This window comes from Neodiprion virginianus, chromosome 1 (assembly GCF_021901495.1).
Source record: "Neodiprion virginianus isolate iyNeoVirg1 chromosome 1, iyNeoVirg1.1, whole genome shotgun sequence".
Classification (NCBI taxonomy): Eukaryota; Metazoa; Arthropoda; class Insecta; order Hymenoptera; family Diprionidae; genus Neodiprion; species Neodiprion virginianus.
This window is the reverse complement of record NC_060877.1, coordinates 2,245,023-2,260,167: the sequence shown is the minus strand read 5'-3', so window position 1 is coordinate 2,260,167 and position 15,145 is coordinate 2,245,023. Positions and strand designations below refer to the sequence as shown.

Below are 15,145 nucleotides of genomic sequence, written 5' to 3'. Positions count from 1 at the left end.
CTACCGTATACTTTAACTAAACTTGTTTAAATAAAACACAATGAAGAGATCTATACGTTGATCCTGCACTTGTTATTCGAACCGAATAAAACCTGCCGCTATTTGACGCACGCGACATACCGACAGAGTTTAAAATTGACGTGAGCAGACAAACTTACCGACAGAGTTCAGAATCGACGTGATGCACCATCTAACAGTGGAGGAAGACTTCTGGTTCAAACATCCTTGGCTGGGAGTACGAATCTATGCACGGCACGGCACACGTCAAATTCATTCTGTCAAAACAAAAAACATCGTTGAACAAATTGCATGGTAATGAGGTTATAGACGCTACGAACAAAGGCGATCAGTCTAATATGGGAAATTGCATTCGTGCGGTGTTGAGAAAATTTCGTAGAAAACCGCGGAATGAAAAGCAAGTATTGAAACGAGGTTTTCCGTCATCAAGAGTTGGAATTTTAGGCGACAGATATTTAACGAAATTTTACTTCCAGGAACATTGTCATACTTTTCGTCGGGCTCGACGGTGCGGGAAAATCGCTAATTTTGAATCGTATAGTAGGAGGTAAATCCACAGTTCGGTCAATGATCAGATTTACAATTGACCGGAGCTAACGTCTTTTTCTCCATTCAGATCTGGAGCAAAACGTTGTACCTACGATGGGGTTCCGCACGATATCCTTGAAACACAAATCGTGCAACGTTAAGGTTTACGACCTCGGGGGAAGCCCACAAATTCGTTCGATATGGCCGAGGTACTACAACGATGTAAGTCAAGCAATATCGACTGTTGATTCAAACACGTTCTCAGCTGATGAAAATGCAAAGCATTTCCAAGCAAAAGTCTACTACTTGTTTTCTAAACAATTCTAGGTGCATGGCCTCGTCTATGTCGTCGATGCTAGCGATACGTCCCGTCTTACAGAGAATCGAATTATTCTCGGAGATTTAATATCGCATGAAAATGTTTCAGGCAAACCGTTATTACTGTGAGAACAATACATGCGTAAATCAGTATACAATTATATATTCACTCTTGTTAATCTACTACGCACTTTCATCTACCTTGCTTAACAAATTTTTCATATTTATGTATTTTGCACAAGTTCCACAAATTCTATTTACTGAAATGGGCAAATACAACAGATTTCAGTTGGCAAACAAATCTTACATATTGCTAGGAGCTTCGAACCAAAAAAAGTGAATATTTCCCGAGTGGTCTACAGTTGAACGAAATCTGATTTCAGCACCTGCGTTCGTTAGATAAATTCACCAGCTTCTACCGTTCTTTGAAAATTCTATCGCTACGCATGACAAATAAATGTTCCTCTGTATTTCAGTCGCATACTAGAGAAACTACTATCCTCACTGTTGTTTTTATCGCTGTAACAGGTTGGCTAACAAGCAGGATTTAGACGGAGCATTAGATGAGTTAGACCTGGTTGAGAATTTAGATGTCGAGCGTGTGGCAAATGAGATGCGTTGTCCCACTCGCGTAGAAACTTGTTCCTGTTTTTATGCCATGACGAAGTCGCAGAAAAGTACAGAGGGGATTATCAATGGTTACAAGTCAGTTTTCATTCAATCAAACTTGACCGAAATTGGACTGAACCTGTTCCCGTTATCAAGAGATTAATATTCATCTGTATTGCAGATGGTTGCTGAACACAATAATGAAGAATTATCAAACGCTCAACAGCCAAGTGAAAAGCGAGCCACCAATCCGTAACGGATTTTCAGTGAGGTCAATCACCTCGTCTCCAACACCGTCAAAGACTGAATCTATGAACTCTGACCCGTTCAAACCAATACATAGTTTGTTAAAACAAAATGTAAGGGTTATTCGATTCTTTGCATTCTGCAACATCTCGACTCAATATGCACTTGTAAATGTCCATTTGTTTTTCTATGATACAGAAACTATCGGGATCGTCGAATTGCGTAAAGAATGGTAAGTGCAGGAAATGGCGACGGTTGTTTTTTGAAATTCGATACAATCTGAACAAAATCCAACAGGTACAAATGGGAAAATAATACCTCTGAGAAGACTGCTTGCTACGTGTACAAATAAGACAACACCTATGCCCATTGAAGATCGAGCGGAAGAGCCTGACCTGGCGCTACAGCGAACAGACTGCGACTCTACGATCTTTCAAGTGGCTGAGAATAATCGTCAGGAGACGGTTATTTTAAACCCATTGAAATTGAAACCCGGAGTGACCAACACGCGGCCATTCACAGCTCCGGATAACTTTTCTAGGATAAAAACTGAGGTAACGATATCAACAATTCAGGACCAGCGGTAGTCGGAGTTACCAGGTCCAAGGAATACAAGCTAAGCATTGTCGAATACTGCTGAGCAACTGGTATACAATTTCAGCGTTCTAATTTATCTTTGTTACAGTATCATTGGAATTAGTCGTGAAAACCTTGTGAAAGAAAAAAATAAGAGTCATTATTGTATAGACGTTTATTCAAGTCAGAATAATTCCGTGCCTTGCACATCTATTTATTTAACTATTTTTCTAACTGGTTGGTACAGATAGTACGAAACTTTGACGTCGTAAAGGAGGCTCAGAGCAAACCGAATCTGAGTTTAATATAATTTTATGAGTACTATGATGTATACATGAGTGTAATGTGTGAAACAGTGAAATATAAATATACTTTTGTACGTGGACATTAATCTATTTACGAGTAACTTATCAGACTGCCAGACCTGATTTGAAATATCACCACGCGTCAAGTGCCGCATTCTACGCCGAGTTTCAGGAGAAATTGAAATCCTCGTTGAACTGACCGTACAAAATCCTACGTTACCGGTAAATGACTAATCAGCATCGCGATAGTGGGGCAAACTTATTTTCTCGTCGCATCGAGTTAGCCCGGCGCCACTGAACGTTCAGGGACTGCTGGGCGATATCAATAAACAATGATAATTTTAATGAAATATAAATAGAAATAAAATGCAAATCTGCCCAGCAGTAGGGTTAATTTCTGGACGTATAATGAATGCGAAGATGTGATAAACGAAGAGTAAAAAAGGATTTTGATTAAAGTTGAGTAAAACGGCCGCGGAATGGTCGCCATGTCACTGAATGTGTGGCAAGCGAGTGAATTGAGAAGGCTGTGGAAAGTAAGAATCCCAATAAACGGCGTGTGGTTGTTAGAAAAGTGTCGTAAACTTGTTTATAAATCGAAAATAATGTGTCCCCTGTAAGTAAATATCGTCCTAGGATAGTTTATCGCAACGCCTGTCTGTTAATCGGTGGATTATCTCAGGGCCTATGACAAGGGACTTCCGTTTAATGGACAGGAACAGGAAGTTCATCTCTGTTTCTCAGATGGCAAAATAAAAACATCCTGTACAGATGAAATTTTCGAAAAATAAACTCGAGTATTTTTTGGGGGTCATAACCAGACATGTCATCGCTCCTATTAACACCGATACAATCTTGTTTCGCTTACCATTCGCCGGTTATCGTACACACGAAAATTACAAGGTCGCATGGGTGTATTTCGTGCCGAGGAATGGATCGCGATGAATTTTTCAAAATACGTTACGGAAATCTCTTCAACAGTCTCAAATCCCTTTGGTTTTAGGGCTTGGGGAGCCAGCGATTAGGACAAAGTCACAACCATGCAATCTGAAAGTATATGTGGCAATGAAATTGAAGGACTCGATGCGGATACTCTCATTCCGGTGAGTTACCATCGGTCATCAAGATTCCCCGTCGTCTCATCTGTGGTACAAAGTAATGCAGACATGTTATCGATAAGCTTTCTTCTATCAGCGACTATCTTTTTCCAGGTTGAGATCGTTTCATGCGACGGGCCGCAACGCACAAGGTCGCAGGAGGCGTTGTCGATAGTCGAGCTAGGGAAGCAACTTTTGCTTGGCGCACGAAATGGCGATACGGAAACAGTTCGTGACCTGATGTGTAGAGGCGCGCCGTTCACAACGGACTGGGTAAGCTATGCTAGAATCGACATCTTTCAAAAGCCAGAATACGCTCTTGCTCCAACGATTTGCTGCATTATTATGTAAAGTAATCGATTCCCGATTTGCAGCTCGGTACAAGTGCCCTTCACCTCGCAGCTCAAAATAACCATACAGAAACAGCCGAAGTATTGCTTAGAGCTGGAATCTCCAGAGATGCAAGAACGAAGGTTGATCGTACGCCGCTTCACATGGCTGCATACGAGGGACATCATCAGATGGCGCAGCTGCTGCTTGACTATGGCGCCGATGTAGACAGCAGAGATATGGTAAGGAAATTTCTCAAAAGGCACGTTGCTCAAGAGCTGCGTACATGTCAATGAAGTTGGGGGAAAAATATTCAAGAATTTGCTACCCAGATTAAGTCCAGTATTCCGATGTTCTTTGTCCAGCTGAGAATGACGCCACTCCACTGGGCGGTGGAACGAGAACATGCTGAAGTTATGCATGTTTTGTTGGAACACGGTGCTGACGCAAACGCGACAAGCAAGTTTGACAAAACGCCAATCAGCCTAGCTCTAGAGCACAATAGGCTCGATTTAGTCGATGTACTTCAACAGGAGCGAGAAATATTAGGAGAACATCCTCAGCATCAGAATCAAGCCAGTACCGCGGAACTTGAGGTTGCGACGCACAGTTTAATGCAACTTGAGGCAGAAAGAGAGCGGGAACAACAATTAGAACTCCAACAACAGCAGGAAGAACAGCAACTACAACAACAACAGCAGCAGCAGCAGCAACAGCAGAAAAGAAAACTACAAACAGGTAAAATGAGTTTTGCAAAAAATTAAGCTGTAAAACCGTCAAGACACTGCATATAAAATTGTCTTTTATTTTTTCAGCTCAAACGGGAAAGAAACAGAGAATGATATTTCAACAAATCAGAGTCCCGTCAGCTAGCGACGAGGAACAAGAACGAGAGATGATAGGTACGGATGACAACGAAAGTCAGAGTCACGAAGACTTGGAAGGGGAGGAGGGGGCTGAAATGATTAGCGGCGTTGAACAGCCCTTAAGGTTACTTCAAGCTCACGGTATAACCATGATACCGGTAGATAATGATTCTACTATAGTAGAAAATGCTATGGAGAGTGGGCAAACTGTAGTATTGACTGGTAAGTGGCCTGGAATGAATGTTTATGAGCAAGCGATTGTAAGTACTCGCCACGTTACCGGTTTTTCCTTCACTCCAACAGAAGCTGGGAAATTGGCCCTTAATTTGACGAGATCGCAACACATGGGGATGAAGCGATTACACGTCACGGGAAGAAGAGGATCTTCGCGAAAAGTTATCGCCATTCGAGCGGACCAAATATTAGGACAAGCTAATTCTAGCCTCACGCCACGGGGACCGAATATACTAAAGAGAACCACGATGGATAATAAGGCTGGGAAGTTATTTTTCGCTTCTCTTGCCAACACAACTTCCTCGAAACCGACCCTGACGCAAGCAAAAAATATCATTTCCACACCTAAGGTAACGAGTTTACATTACAATGAGAATATTTGACGTGAAACAGTTTCGCATATCAGATTTGAAACGAAGGTTTCCTGTTTGTTTCAGCGTAAAGTAGCGTCGCCAGTTAAAACAGTCGAGCCGACGATACTGCAACTGAACGACGATATCGAGGAGATTACGGAAGAGGATAATTCCGGCGACAGTGCTGTCGAACAAGTCATGGATATCGCATTGCTCAACAAACAACTGGCCGAGGCCCGTCGACAAGCTGCCGAATATCGTAAGCAATTAATGAAGAAAGAGGAGGAGGCGGAAAAATATAAACAACAACTAAAGTCCATCACTGCTCAAACTGCGACGAAATAATTGACCTGATTGTCCGCTATGGATTTTATAACGAAAAATTCACGCTGATGTGGTACTAAGATCACACTGACCGATCATCCGAAATAGATTTTAATCGCAATTATCGTGATTGGCGCGAAATAAAATCGTGCTCGTGTCGGGAAACAAAGTGTGTTATAGATTACGATATTTTTTATTTCTCTAAACGTTGATACATGTAATAATGAGAAGAAGAAGAAAAAAAAAACTAATTTCATACTAAAAGTAATCAGATTTATTCAATCTTTTCAACCATTCCTCATCCACGGCAGGTCAGACAGTGCGACCAGATTAAAAATTCAAGATTTGCTCGACCGATTGCGCCTTATCATATGCGACCGGTGGATCGTTAGATACTGTCTAATGATTCACGTAATCATCTAGTAAGTAATGCCACCCTGGTGATTATTTTACGAACTATGTTTACCGCATGCCGGAAAGCGGGAGTCGGTGCGAATAATACGAATGATTGGTATTAGAAATGTTAAATTTCTCATAGAAGAAATCGTATTGCATCTTGGTGAATCGAAAGTGTTATATTTTTGTAACTAAAAACCCTGGAAACCCTAAATAAATCACCGAAGGAGGCTTTTCCATCAACGCCGGTTTAACGGGGCAGTAAACTGGCGTCTCTCCCGGTATGATAAATGATCTTTCAAAGGCTGGTGAAGTTTTTTTCGCGCGGAAAATTCTTCCGTTTATACGTCAGAAGGCTTGACTATACAGCGAGTGTACGGATCAGTTTTATCGTCCAACATCCAGCACAGGCTCACAAGACTCACTTTCTACGCTAGGCTTACTGGCGTCTGTCAGCCCCTTCGATCTAGGTCAACCCTTTCAATTTCGCCTTATGCAAAAATTCGTCCGAGGAATATATAAGTAACGTCGTTTGTCACTCGGTGAAAGAAGAAACAAAAACGAAAAAAAAAATTTGAGGTAAACCAGATCCCCTAAATTTCAAGGGCCCGATCGAATCTGGCACTGAATGCGGAAACAAGGATATACTTTATACTCGTGCGATTGATCTGCGCTTTGAGCTTGAAGATTTGTGTAGAAAAACGATGCATAGATCACGCACCTCGGAGTTTCTTCGAAGCGGGAATGAGAAAGGAAGGAAAAACCAGAGACCAGTTATGGGTAAACTAAAAGGCGCTTAATTGCACTTTGCATCCACTGCTGTTATCCGCACACGCCGATGGCTGCAAATGCATACGTAAATTCAGATCCTCCGAGCGATCGAAGTGCCGCTGCATATTTAGCGCCGACGTTTTGTTAGTTACAGTTAAGCTAATTAAAGTTGGGTGGTAAATCCGAGGTATTCTATTAATTGCGGTCGACCCAATATCTCTGGTTCGTTCACCGGGAGGTCGGCCGAGGAGGAGCTGTGCGCCAGGTTGGCGGGCGCAAGGGTGGAGGGAAATTGCAAAACTCTGCTTCCTGCATTTGACCCAGAATCGCAGAGATAACGGACCGACAAGGTGCAACAGCAATGAATCCCCTTTGCATTTTCCTGCTGAACCATGCACATGCATGTTGCCCGCTTACACCCAACTCCAAACACCGGTACTCGAGGTAACCGCCTCTCAACAAGGCGCCATTATGCCTTTCCACCAGGCTTCCACCGACCTGCATCGGACGAAACTGACAATCGTGAGTTTCAAACTTTTCTCGTGGAAAACGACGATTCGCTGTATATTGTTCCTTGCGCCAGAGAGAGAGAGAGAGAGAGGGAGAGAGAGGGAGAAAGAGAGAGAGTCGGAACGGGAGCGCCGTGTCCATTTTATCGATTCGTCGTTTGCACCGTTGTCCGAGATTTTTTTCGAAACGGTTAAAAATCATCCTTATTTTCAGTACCGTCCATTATCCCCACTCGTAGTGCACTTAAATTACAGCGCATGCTAGTCGTCTTTAACCCATTCAGTCACAGAAGCCACTATACTGGCATCCTGTTTCTTTTTTTTGCCAATTTATTTTATATTCCATGCAAAATTCTGATTTTTTTTTGCATTTTCAGGTAAAAAAATACTTAAACTTTGGAATGGGGATAGGATTTTTTATGAATCCATAATTGTTACAAATAAGTATAAGCGAAAAAAAAAAAAAGAAACGTATTTTCGAGAAATTTGATAATAAACGTATACTGAAAACGCTTGGAATTCATTGGTTGACAAACAGAGATGTCAGAATGGCTATCAAATTTAAAAAATTCAATGCTTGGGGATATTTTTCACCCTTCCTGGGGGTGCAAATAAATAGTATTCTCGGCCTAAATTCGTAATGTCTCAAACTAAACCTCACTAAAGAAAACTGTCTAGAACAATGTCGATAATTCACCACGTTTTCAACCCATTGCAGGGGCTGTTTTCAGCTTTATTATACTATTCACGCCAGATTCGCATTCAGCTTCAAAAAATACATAGATAACGTGTAATCGCACTTACGTGCCAAAAAAAATTCAGGATTTTGCATGGAAAAAAAATAAAATAAATAAATGACGAAATAAACGACGAGAAAAAATAAAGGGTGCCGCTGTAACGGCTTCTCTGACTGAAAGGGTTACCACCGGGCACATCTGCTCTCCGTCGAAGCGAATGGAATGGAAACCGACGCGAGGTGAACACCTGCAAGCGGGCCACAGCCCTTAGACGAGAAGCCGTTAAGACTGCGCCACAATAAAGTAATTGGCTAGGGGGTGGAAAGACGGAGGTTCGCGTTCTCGGGGCTGAGGGTGCGTGCTGCGGCACATCGCGGCGCCCATTTCTCAGGTCTAATCTAAGGAGGTGACCGGTCAGTAGGTGAGCCAGGTTCGCATGTCGCTCCGCATGCACCCCGGAATTGTTTGTATAGAAGTCGGGCTGGCGCAGATGGTTCTTCCGTCTTGTTAACGGGGTCAGACTCGCTCGACTCGAGGGTACACGGATACGTAATCGTTCGGGGTGGTCCTTAAGAGGGTTGTTTTTCAGTTATTCTAGCCGAATTGCACTTCCTCCAAATAAGGAAAAAAAAACGTCAGATTTCGAGGGTGTGCAATTCGACGAGATTGCCTCGCACGACGATGTGTACTTTTTTAACTAAGACCTCGCGGTCGGGTTACAGATTTTTTCGGAACATTAGTACTCTTGCGATAAAGTACATACCGAGGAAAAAAAGTTTTTCCCACGCTATTTCCATAAGCTACTACTTCGATCGCAAAGCTGACCACCTTGGAGTCGATGCGGAGTGCCCGAATATTCAGGGAATTCTTTTTCCATAAATTTGAAAGCGTTTAAGCCCCCGGGGGTATAAAAATTCAAAAACAATCCTATCAAGGACCACCCTAATAATCGCTCGACCCGCGACTTTCGACTTTTTCGGGGAGGTCTTTTAGCCGCTTGAAGTCGGCGCGGAATAATTTAGGGCAGGAATTTGACATCGTTCGTGGAGTTTCGTGCGATCGGGTAGGGCGATCAGGGCGACGAGGGAGGTCCGGGAAGTCGTGGATCCGGGAAAAGTGCCTCCTCGCGTGAACCGCATGCACAGAGGCAACAAACCTCTGAATCTCGGCCGGGCTGTTCCACTTTCGGATTCACAGCCGGCCACGATTCGTTATTATTTTCACTAAAACACCTGCTATCTTACCGCCGCTACGTGACGCGCCTCTTAATTCGCTCCCTGGTTCCTTGCAAATATTTCCCGGCACGGAAAGACACGCGCCCGGACGTAATTTTGATAAATACCAGGTGGATTTTTTAGGGGCAGCCGAGATCATGGGTCGATCTCCTTTCTGAAAGCGGCAACTACCCCGCTTTGACTCTGACGTCTGACAAACACCGATACTTAGCCGATTCTACGACTTCAAAGGGCCCGGCTGGCTGCTGTCATAAAATTGCTTTATAAAAAAGATTCCCTCGAGACGCCCGGCCGTTTCTTCAAGATGTTCCTTTTCGCCGAAATCTCCGTGTGCTTGGGCAAATACGTACACGCGTAGATCCGCGCCGCCTTGAACGGCAGAAATCTCCCTCGTTTTTCAACGGGATTACATTATATTATATACACAGTGTTGAACGCGTAGACTATCTTGTCGGTAAAACGACGTTTTTTCTTCTTTTCGAGATTATAACATCACGCGATAGGTCTGAATTACACAGATCGACAGAAACAAATTTTTGGTTTTTCCCGAGTTTCTATTTAAATGAACAAATTATGATTCTACACATAAGATTCGAAATTTTTGGTTGACGGTATAATCAAGCGGCAGGTAGCAGCAGGTTGAAATAAAAAGCAAACTTTATCCGATGTAACTATTTTTTTCCTTTATTAGTTACCGGGAAGAAATTAAAAATTTGACGGTGTTACATTTTAAAAAGTGTACAAGCGCCGGACTGTTTCTACGCGTATATTGAAAATCGATATACCCTCGAGTTCTCCGATTGACGAAGTACACACGCAGATGTAACATGTGTCAATTGTACCTGCGAACGGGATCGTTGAAGGTTCGTTTGTGCGAGATGAAAACTGAAAAGCCTCATCGAGACGCGCGATTCTTGTCGATAAAATCGTTTTCACTCTATGCATTACCCGATATGGATATTTATACAATTATAGGAACGAATCTGCGAAGCTGCTGAATATTTCGCAACCGAGCGAACGCGAATTTAAAGCCCCGAGGCAATTTGGAGGTAACTACCTCGGCGGGTAATTTTTTTATTTTTTTAACCGGGAGGTTGTACATGTATTGTTTGCTTTTCGCATGGTCGATGGTTACGAACTTTATACCATTTTAAAAAATTTTCTTATCTTCGAAAGCTGCGACTTCATTTCTTACTCTTAGCCGGGCGTTTCTTCTTCTTTTCTTCGGGTCTGTACGGGCCGAACTTTTGGCGCACCATAACACCCCGCCACCAGGCTTGAATTTTAATCGTACTTTTTCGCACGTGTTCCTCGAGCTCTTTCTTCCTGCGATCAGCTTCTTTCTCCGCCAAGTACGTGTCGATGAAACTCCGTTTCTCTCGTTGCTGTAGTTACAAAGAGAGTCCGGAGAAAAGATACGGCGGAAAACGAAACAACTCACTTCCACCATCCGCCTCGATCATTCAAACGAATATCGCAAAGCTTACCTCTTCCTTCAGTAGCTCCAACGCTGTTTTCTCCAACTTTATCTTCTTCTCCAGCCTCCCGATCTCGTTCGTATACTCGGTCCATTCTCGATCGTGTCGTTTCTCCCAGCCGATTGTCAGCTCCTCGTTTTCCTGTCCGGCGTGAAATTCGACGTTAAGGAGGGGATACAGCTCGCAGGTTCTAAAGTCCCCCCCTCGCCCCTTCAGCCCTTAACCGAGTGCAGAATGACTGCGAGAAACGCGTTCGTCTCATTGTCAGATTTACGTACCGCGATGTTGTCGCACAAGAAAGCTTCGATGTCTCCGGTGATACGATTTTCATTTTTCTCGTCTATCTCGAGCTTCTCCAGAGTTCGGCGTAAGTCTTTCTCCGCGAACCGACAGCGCGCTATGTTCTGTTCGCATCTGGCTTTCTCCCAAGCAGAAACGTACGCGATCGACGCTCTGCCCTTTGCCTGTTGTGCCTCCATTTCTCTCTGAAACGAGAGGCGTCAAGTATCTCTTTACGAACTCTACCGCAGCTGACAGAGAGAGAGAGAGAGAGAGAGAAGAGAGAGAAAAGAGAGATTTTCACCCTGCGAACGACTGAGAACGATGACAGCGCATTCGAGGTAGCGATAACAATAATATCTAGCTTATAAAACTTGAAACGAAGAATCCCGAATATGAGTTTCTCAAAAAGGTACCAAAACCGTCGACAATTTTTCGACACATTTCCTCCTCTCCGATTCGTTGGCTATTCTCTCTTGAGCGATTAGCTCTCGCAGCCGTTTCACCTCCTCGTTGTTTTTCTCCGCTTTGGTGAGGATCGAATATTCCTCTGTTTGTGCGTCGGTAAAACTTTTCGGGATCGTTGTCAGGACTTGGAACGATCCGCTTGACCGCAACTCCTGGACTGTATTCTCCAGGATGTTTACCAGCTTTGTACTGGAAGGAGATGTTCGCGTGAGCAAAAACAACGAGAGCTTTCGAAATTGCGACGAACCTGTCGCTTGTGAGCTTTTGAAAAACAGCTTCCGTCTCCATATCCTTTATGGCTCGCTCCTCGCTGGTGTAGAGTAAACGTGACTTGATCAGATCCAAATACCTGCGGGAAGGAATAATTTTGGAAGCACATGGCAAGATTATAGACGCGAAATTTCTCCTGGTTGAAGAAAATTTTCATTACTTCGCAGAGAGTAAAAAGTTCACCTCACGTCGGTCGGCACGAAGTTCAAATTAGTACCAGTTTTCTTCAAATTGTTCCTTTGAAGGATCGCTGCCATTTGTTCGAGGCATTCTTCCAGGGACGATACTATTACGTCTTTTTCCCAGGTCCTTAAACGAACTTCCGTCCCATTTTTTACCCCACCAACGACCGCCTTGGGAGGAAGAAATTTGAACTTGAGACGGTAATTTCCACTTCATCCACGTCGAAAAAAGTTTCAAGACACCCGCCGCCCCGACTTTGAAAACAGAAGTGTGACCACCTTCGGCCGATCTCAAGCGAAGTAAAAGTCTACCGCTGGTCTTATTTCGAGTAAACCGGTGCTGTTTCCGGCTGAATCTCGGCTCACCTGACGATCGGGATCCCCTCGGGCGAAAATCGAAGCCAAGTCTTCATCCCCGAGCATTCCGTAAAAAATTAAACAGAGACACGTCGGGTGACACTAACGAGAAAAACCGGCAGAACCCTAATAAAGGAGCGCGGACTTAATGTAGTCGTGGCTGGAACAACAATACTTACCCCGCAGACTTTATCCCTAAGCCTTGAAGCGGTCGTTTGATCCATCGCGGTCGTTGCCGGGGAAACTGAGCACAGCAATTGCGGCGTGTGGCGTTATTATCATCGCACGGAGAGCGAGAGAGAGAGAGAGAGAGAGAGAGTGGCGGGGGGTGGGGGGAGGAGTAAGCGCCGAGCTTAGACTCGGGATCCACTCTTGCAAATTGCCAGGGATGGTTTACCTGGATCGAGGGCGGCGGCGATAGTCTCGAGGCGATTTTTGCCAGTGAAGCATTAACCTGGCTGCTGATTCGGGCCGAACTTGTTTATCATCGTGAAAGATGAATCCCGGAGTTGCGCCAGCTCCGGATGGATAACTGTGAACACTGAACACCCTGCCGAGTATCTCCTGCCGGACCACTGACTCGGACTAAAGCGAATTCGATGCTGAAAGCACCGGCTGGCTGGATGCAGACTAGACAACGACGTTTCCCGGAGGCGTTGCTCCTGCAGTTAATTAACGAAGCTTTGACTACGACCAGCAGTCGGCTCGGTCGTTGCAAGGGACTCGCGCTTATTCCCTTTGTCGAAACGATCTTCCGACGGGACTCCGGCTTTCTTTATGCCTCCTATTTCGCCCGAGCTCCTGCAGCCACTTTGGTAACTTTCTTACGGTCCTTGGTTACGCTTCAATATCCGGTAAACGTCTACGAAACGTCAGTGAAAATGAATTTGATCCGGAAACGTGAGTCGTTTCTGCGTCCTTCCGTCCGTCAGAAGCTGATCCGTCTCTCCTGCGACTTTATTTTTCACCCACTTTTCAATAAGTTTTCGATAAGCCGATGCTTGGTGAAAAGTTCGACTGGATGAAAAATCTGGACTTTATCTCGATCAAACGTCCATCTCAACAGCGAATCGTTTCAATTCTTCCAACTGATATTCTCTCACTTTTTTTTTCTCGTTTACCGTAGCACGACGAATGAGAAATTTTCACTCACCGAGAATTGTTCCGAACATTTTTCACCGCGTGTCGATGATTCCCATTCATGCTTTTGAAATATCGTCGAGGGCCGATCGATGAGGCAGCGTTTCAATTGTCTTCGAAAGAAAATTTTCGACTATCCCGGGGTTCGATCGACCGGAACGAGAGAGCGAAGGTTGGAGCGAATGAAAATTGATCGGGCTGCGTGGGGCGGTGAATTAGTTACTTTTTCCCAGTGCCTCTTTTCGTTGACTTATCCGCGCTCGAATGTGGCGAGAAGAGTGCTTGTCCTAGTTTTGATTGGAAAACTTTTCCCAGCGAAGACTTTTAATTGAATCTGCATTGTCGAGGAGGCCGTCCGGCATACCAAGTTAGGTCCTCGAAAATCCTCTCCCGGTTCTTCTCGGTATTCCTTTCCGCCCTCAAAGATCGCGAGATAATGGACCAGACCGTCCTCCGCACGTGCTTGTCCTCCTTTATTACATCATCCCGATTCGGGCCACACGTCGGTTCTCCGCTCTTCGTCCCGATCGCGCGTAAAATCCCGCCTTCGAAAGCTGGAAAAATCCTCTGAACTCTGAAAATTTCTCAATAAGGTAAGTGTACCGGTTACTGATCCTGTCCCAATCATTGACCCGTTTCGGTTGTGTCTGGTTGATCCTTAGTTCTAAAATTACAAAATACCAAATTTGTAATTGTCTAACCCTCTGGCAATTGATTTTACTCATCGAGAAATTCACAATTTGTGCCGTAAATTGATAATTTTGTCAAATAAAAGGGTCAATAATTGGGTCCAAAGGTGTTAATAACTAGTACACTTACCTTACAAGTCACTCGGAAGTCCCAGAAATGGTCTCGCGGTGAGAGTCGAACGAGACTGATAATCCGGTGTCGGCGTTGCCGATAATCAGCAGCCGGTTACATTCCAATTTCGCTAATTACCGCCAACCGTCTCATCCGGAGGTCAGAATAACGCGCGCATTTCGAACGTCTGAGAATGTTTACCGAAAATGTTCACGTGTCCAATCGTAAGATGTTTTGAAAGAATTCAGCGCGTCAATTATTACACGATTTATATAGTAAACTTGATAAAATGTACAAGAAATCACCTAACAAATTACGAAAGATCAAAATTCGTACAGTTGATTGTATAATTTTTGACCTGGCATACTTTACGATTCGTGCTTTTCGTAATTTATTACATATTCGATCGAATTTACATAACAAATCACGTGTAAAAAATCAAACGCCGAATTCTTAGAAACCATTACATGATTTGACACGCGAACATTTTCAGTAGCGACAAGTTACGGTTACAGCAGGTGCCTGCTTATACGATACGGAATGGAAAAGGGATCCTGCAAGCTCTCGAAATTTGTAAGAAAATGGATATCCGAAGGACGGACGGACGGACGGACGGAGTCGTCGTGGAAAGCTCGGGACTGGCGGGTGCTTTTTCGAGCCGTCGCGTCAGCTGGCCGAGCGACGGCGTCGCGACGCCCTGCGTCGGGTGAACGGGGAA

General features: G+C 44.2%; 4 protein-coding genes and 1 long non-coding RNA gene across 8 annotated transcripts in view; 3 read left to right on the top strand and 2 right to left on the bottom strand.

Moving 5' to 3' along the window:
• Positions 1-8: 8 nt before the first annotated feature.
• The window catches only part of LOC124296818 (uncharacterized), a 70,444-nt gene continuing 55,307 nt past the window's right edge, over positions 9-15,145 (bottom strand). For both annotated transcript variants that reach the window (XR_006906462.1, XR_006906463.1), the window contains exon 7: positions 9-275. This is a non-coding gene — a long non-coding RNA (uncharacterized LOC124296818). The remainder of the gene's footprint in view (positions 276-15,145) is intronic.
• Positions 221-2,674, top strand: LOC124296811 (ADP-ribosylation factor-like protein 13B). Its single transcript, XM_046747206.1, has 8 exons — positions 221-415; positions 495-565; positions 635-768; positions 874-989; positions 1,393-1,569; positions 1,655-1,832; positions 1,918-1,951; positions 2,017-2,674. The coding sequence occupies exons 1-8, from the start codon at positions 246-248 to the stop codon at positions 2,304-2,306; spliced, it is 1,170 nt and encodes a 389-aa protein (XP_046603162.1). The 5' UTR covers positions 221-245; the 3' UTR covers positions 2,307-2,674.
• On the top strand, positions 2,881-6,060 carry LOC124296810 (GA-binding protein subunit beta-2). Of its 3 annotated transcripts, none has more exons than XM_046747203.1 (8): positions 2,881-3,136; positions 3,604-3,703; positions 3,812-3,970; positions 4,072-4,269; positions 4,393-4,765; positions 4,843-5,115; positions 5,197-5,477; positions 5,565-6,060. In XM_046747203.1, exons 2-8 carry the CDS (start codon positions 3,641-3,643, stop codon positions 5,823-5,825), a joined length of 1,608 nt encoding a protein of 535 aa, XP_046603159.1. In that variant the 5' UTR covers positions 2,881-3,136; positions 3,604-3,640; the 3' UTR covers positions 5,826-6,060. The 3 variants fall into 3 exon arrangements, with proteins under 3 accessions (XP_046603159.1, XP_046603158.1, XP_046603160.1); XM_046747202.1 differs by having other exon boundaries at positions 2,881-3,216; XM_046747204.1 differs by lacking the exon at positions 2,881-3,136 and having other exon boundaries at positions 3,614-3,755.
• LOC124296812 (dynein regulatory complex protein 9-like) lies at positions 10,158-12,603 on the bottom strand. The gene is made up of 7 exons (XM_046747207.1): positions 12,496-12,603; positions 12,131-12,300; positions 11,925-12,026; positions 11,626-11,866; positions 11,209-11,415; positions 10,940-11,071; positions 10,158-10,837 (listed from the first exon to the last, which is right to left on the bottom strand). The coding sequence occupies exons 1-7, from the start codon at positions 12,550-12,552 to the stop codon at positions 10,637-10,639; spliced, it is 1,110 nt and encodes a 369-aa protein (XP_046603163.1). The 5' UTR covers positions 12,553-12,603; the 3' UTR covers positions 10,158-10,636.
• The window catches only part of LOC124296809 (acetylcholine receptor subunit alpha-like), a 59,194-nt gene continuing 57,281 nt past the window's right edge, over positions 13,233-15,145 (top strand). The window contains exon 1 of the mRNA XM_046747200.1: positions 13,233-13,301. The gene's annotated coding sequence lies outside the window, so the exon portion shown is untranslated. The remainder of the gene's footprint in view (positions 13,302-15,145) is intronic.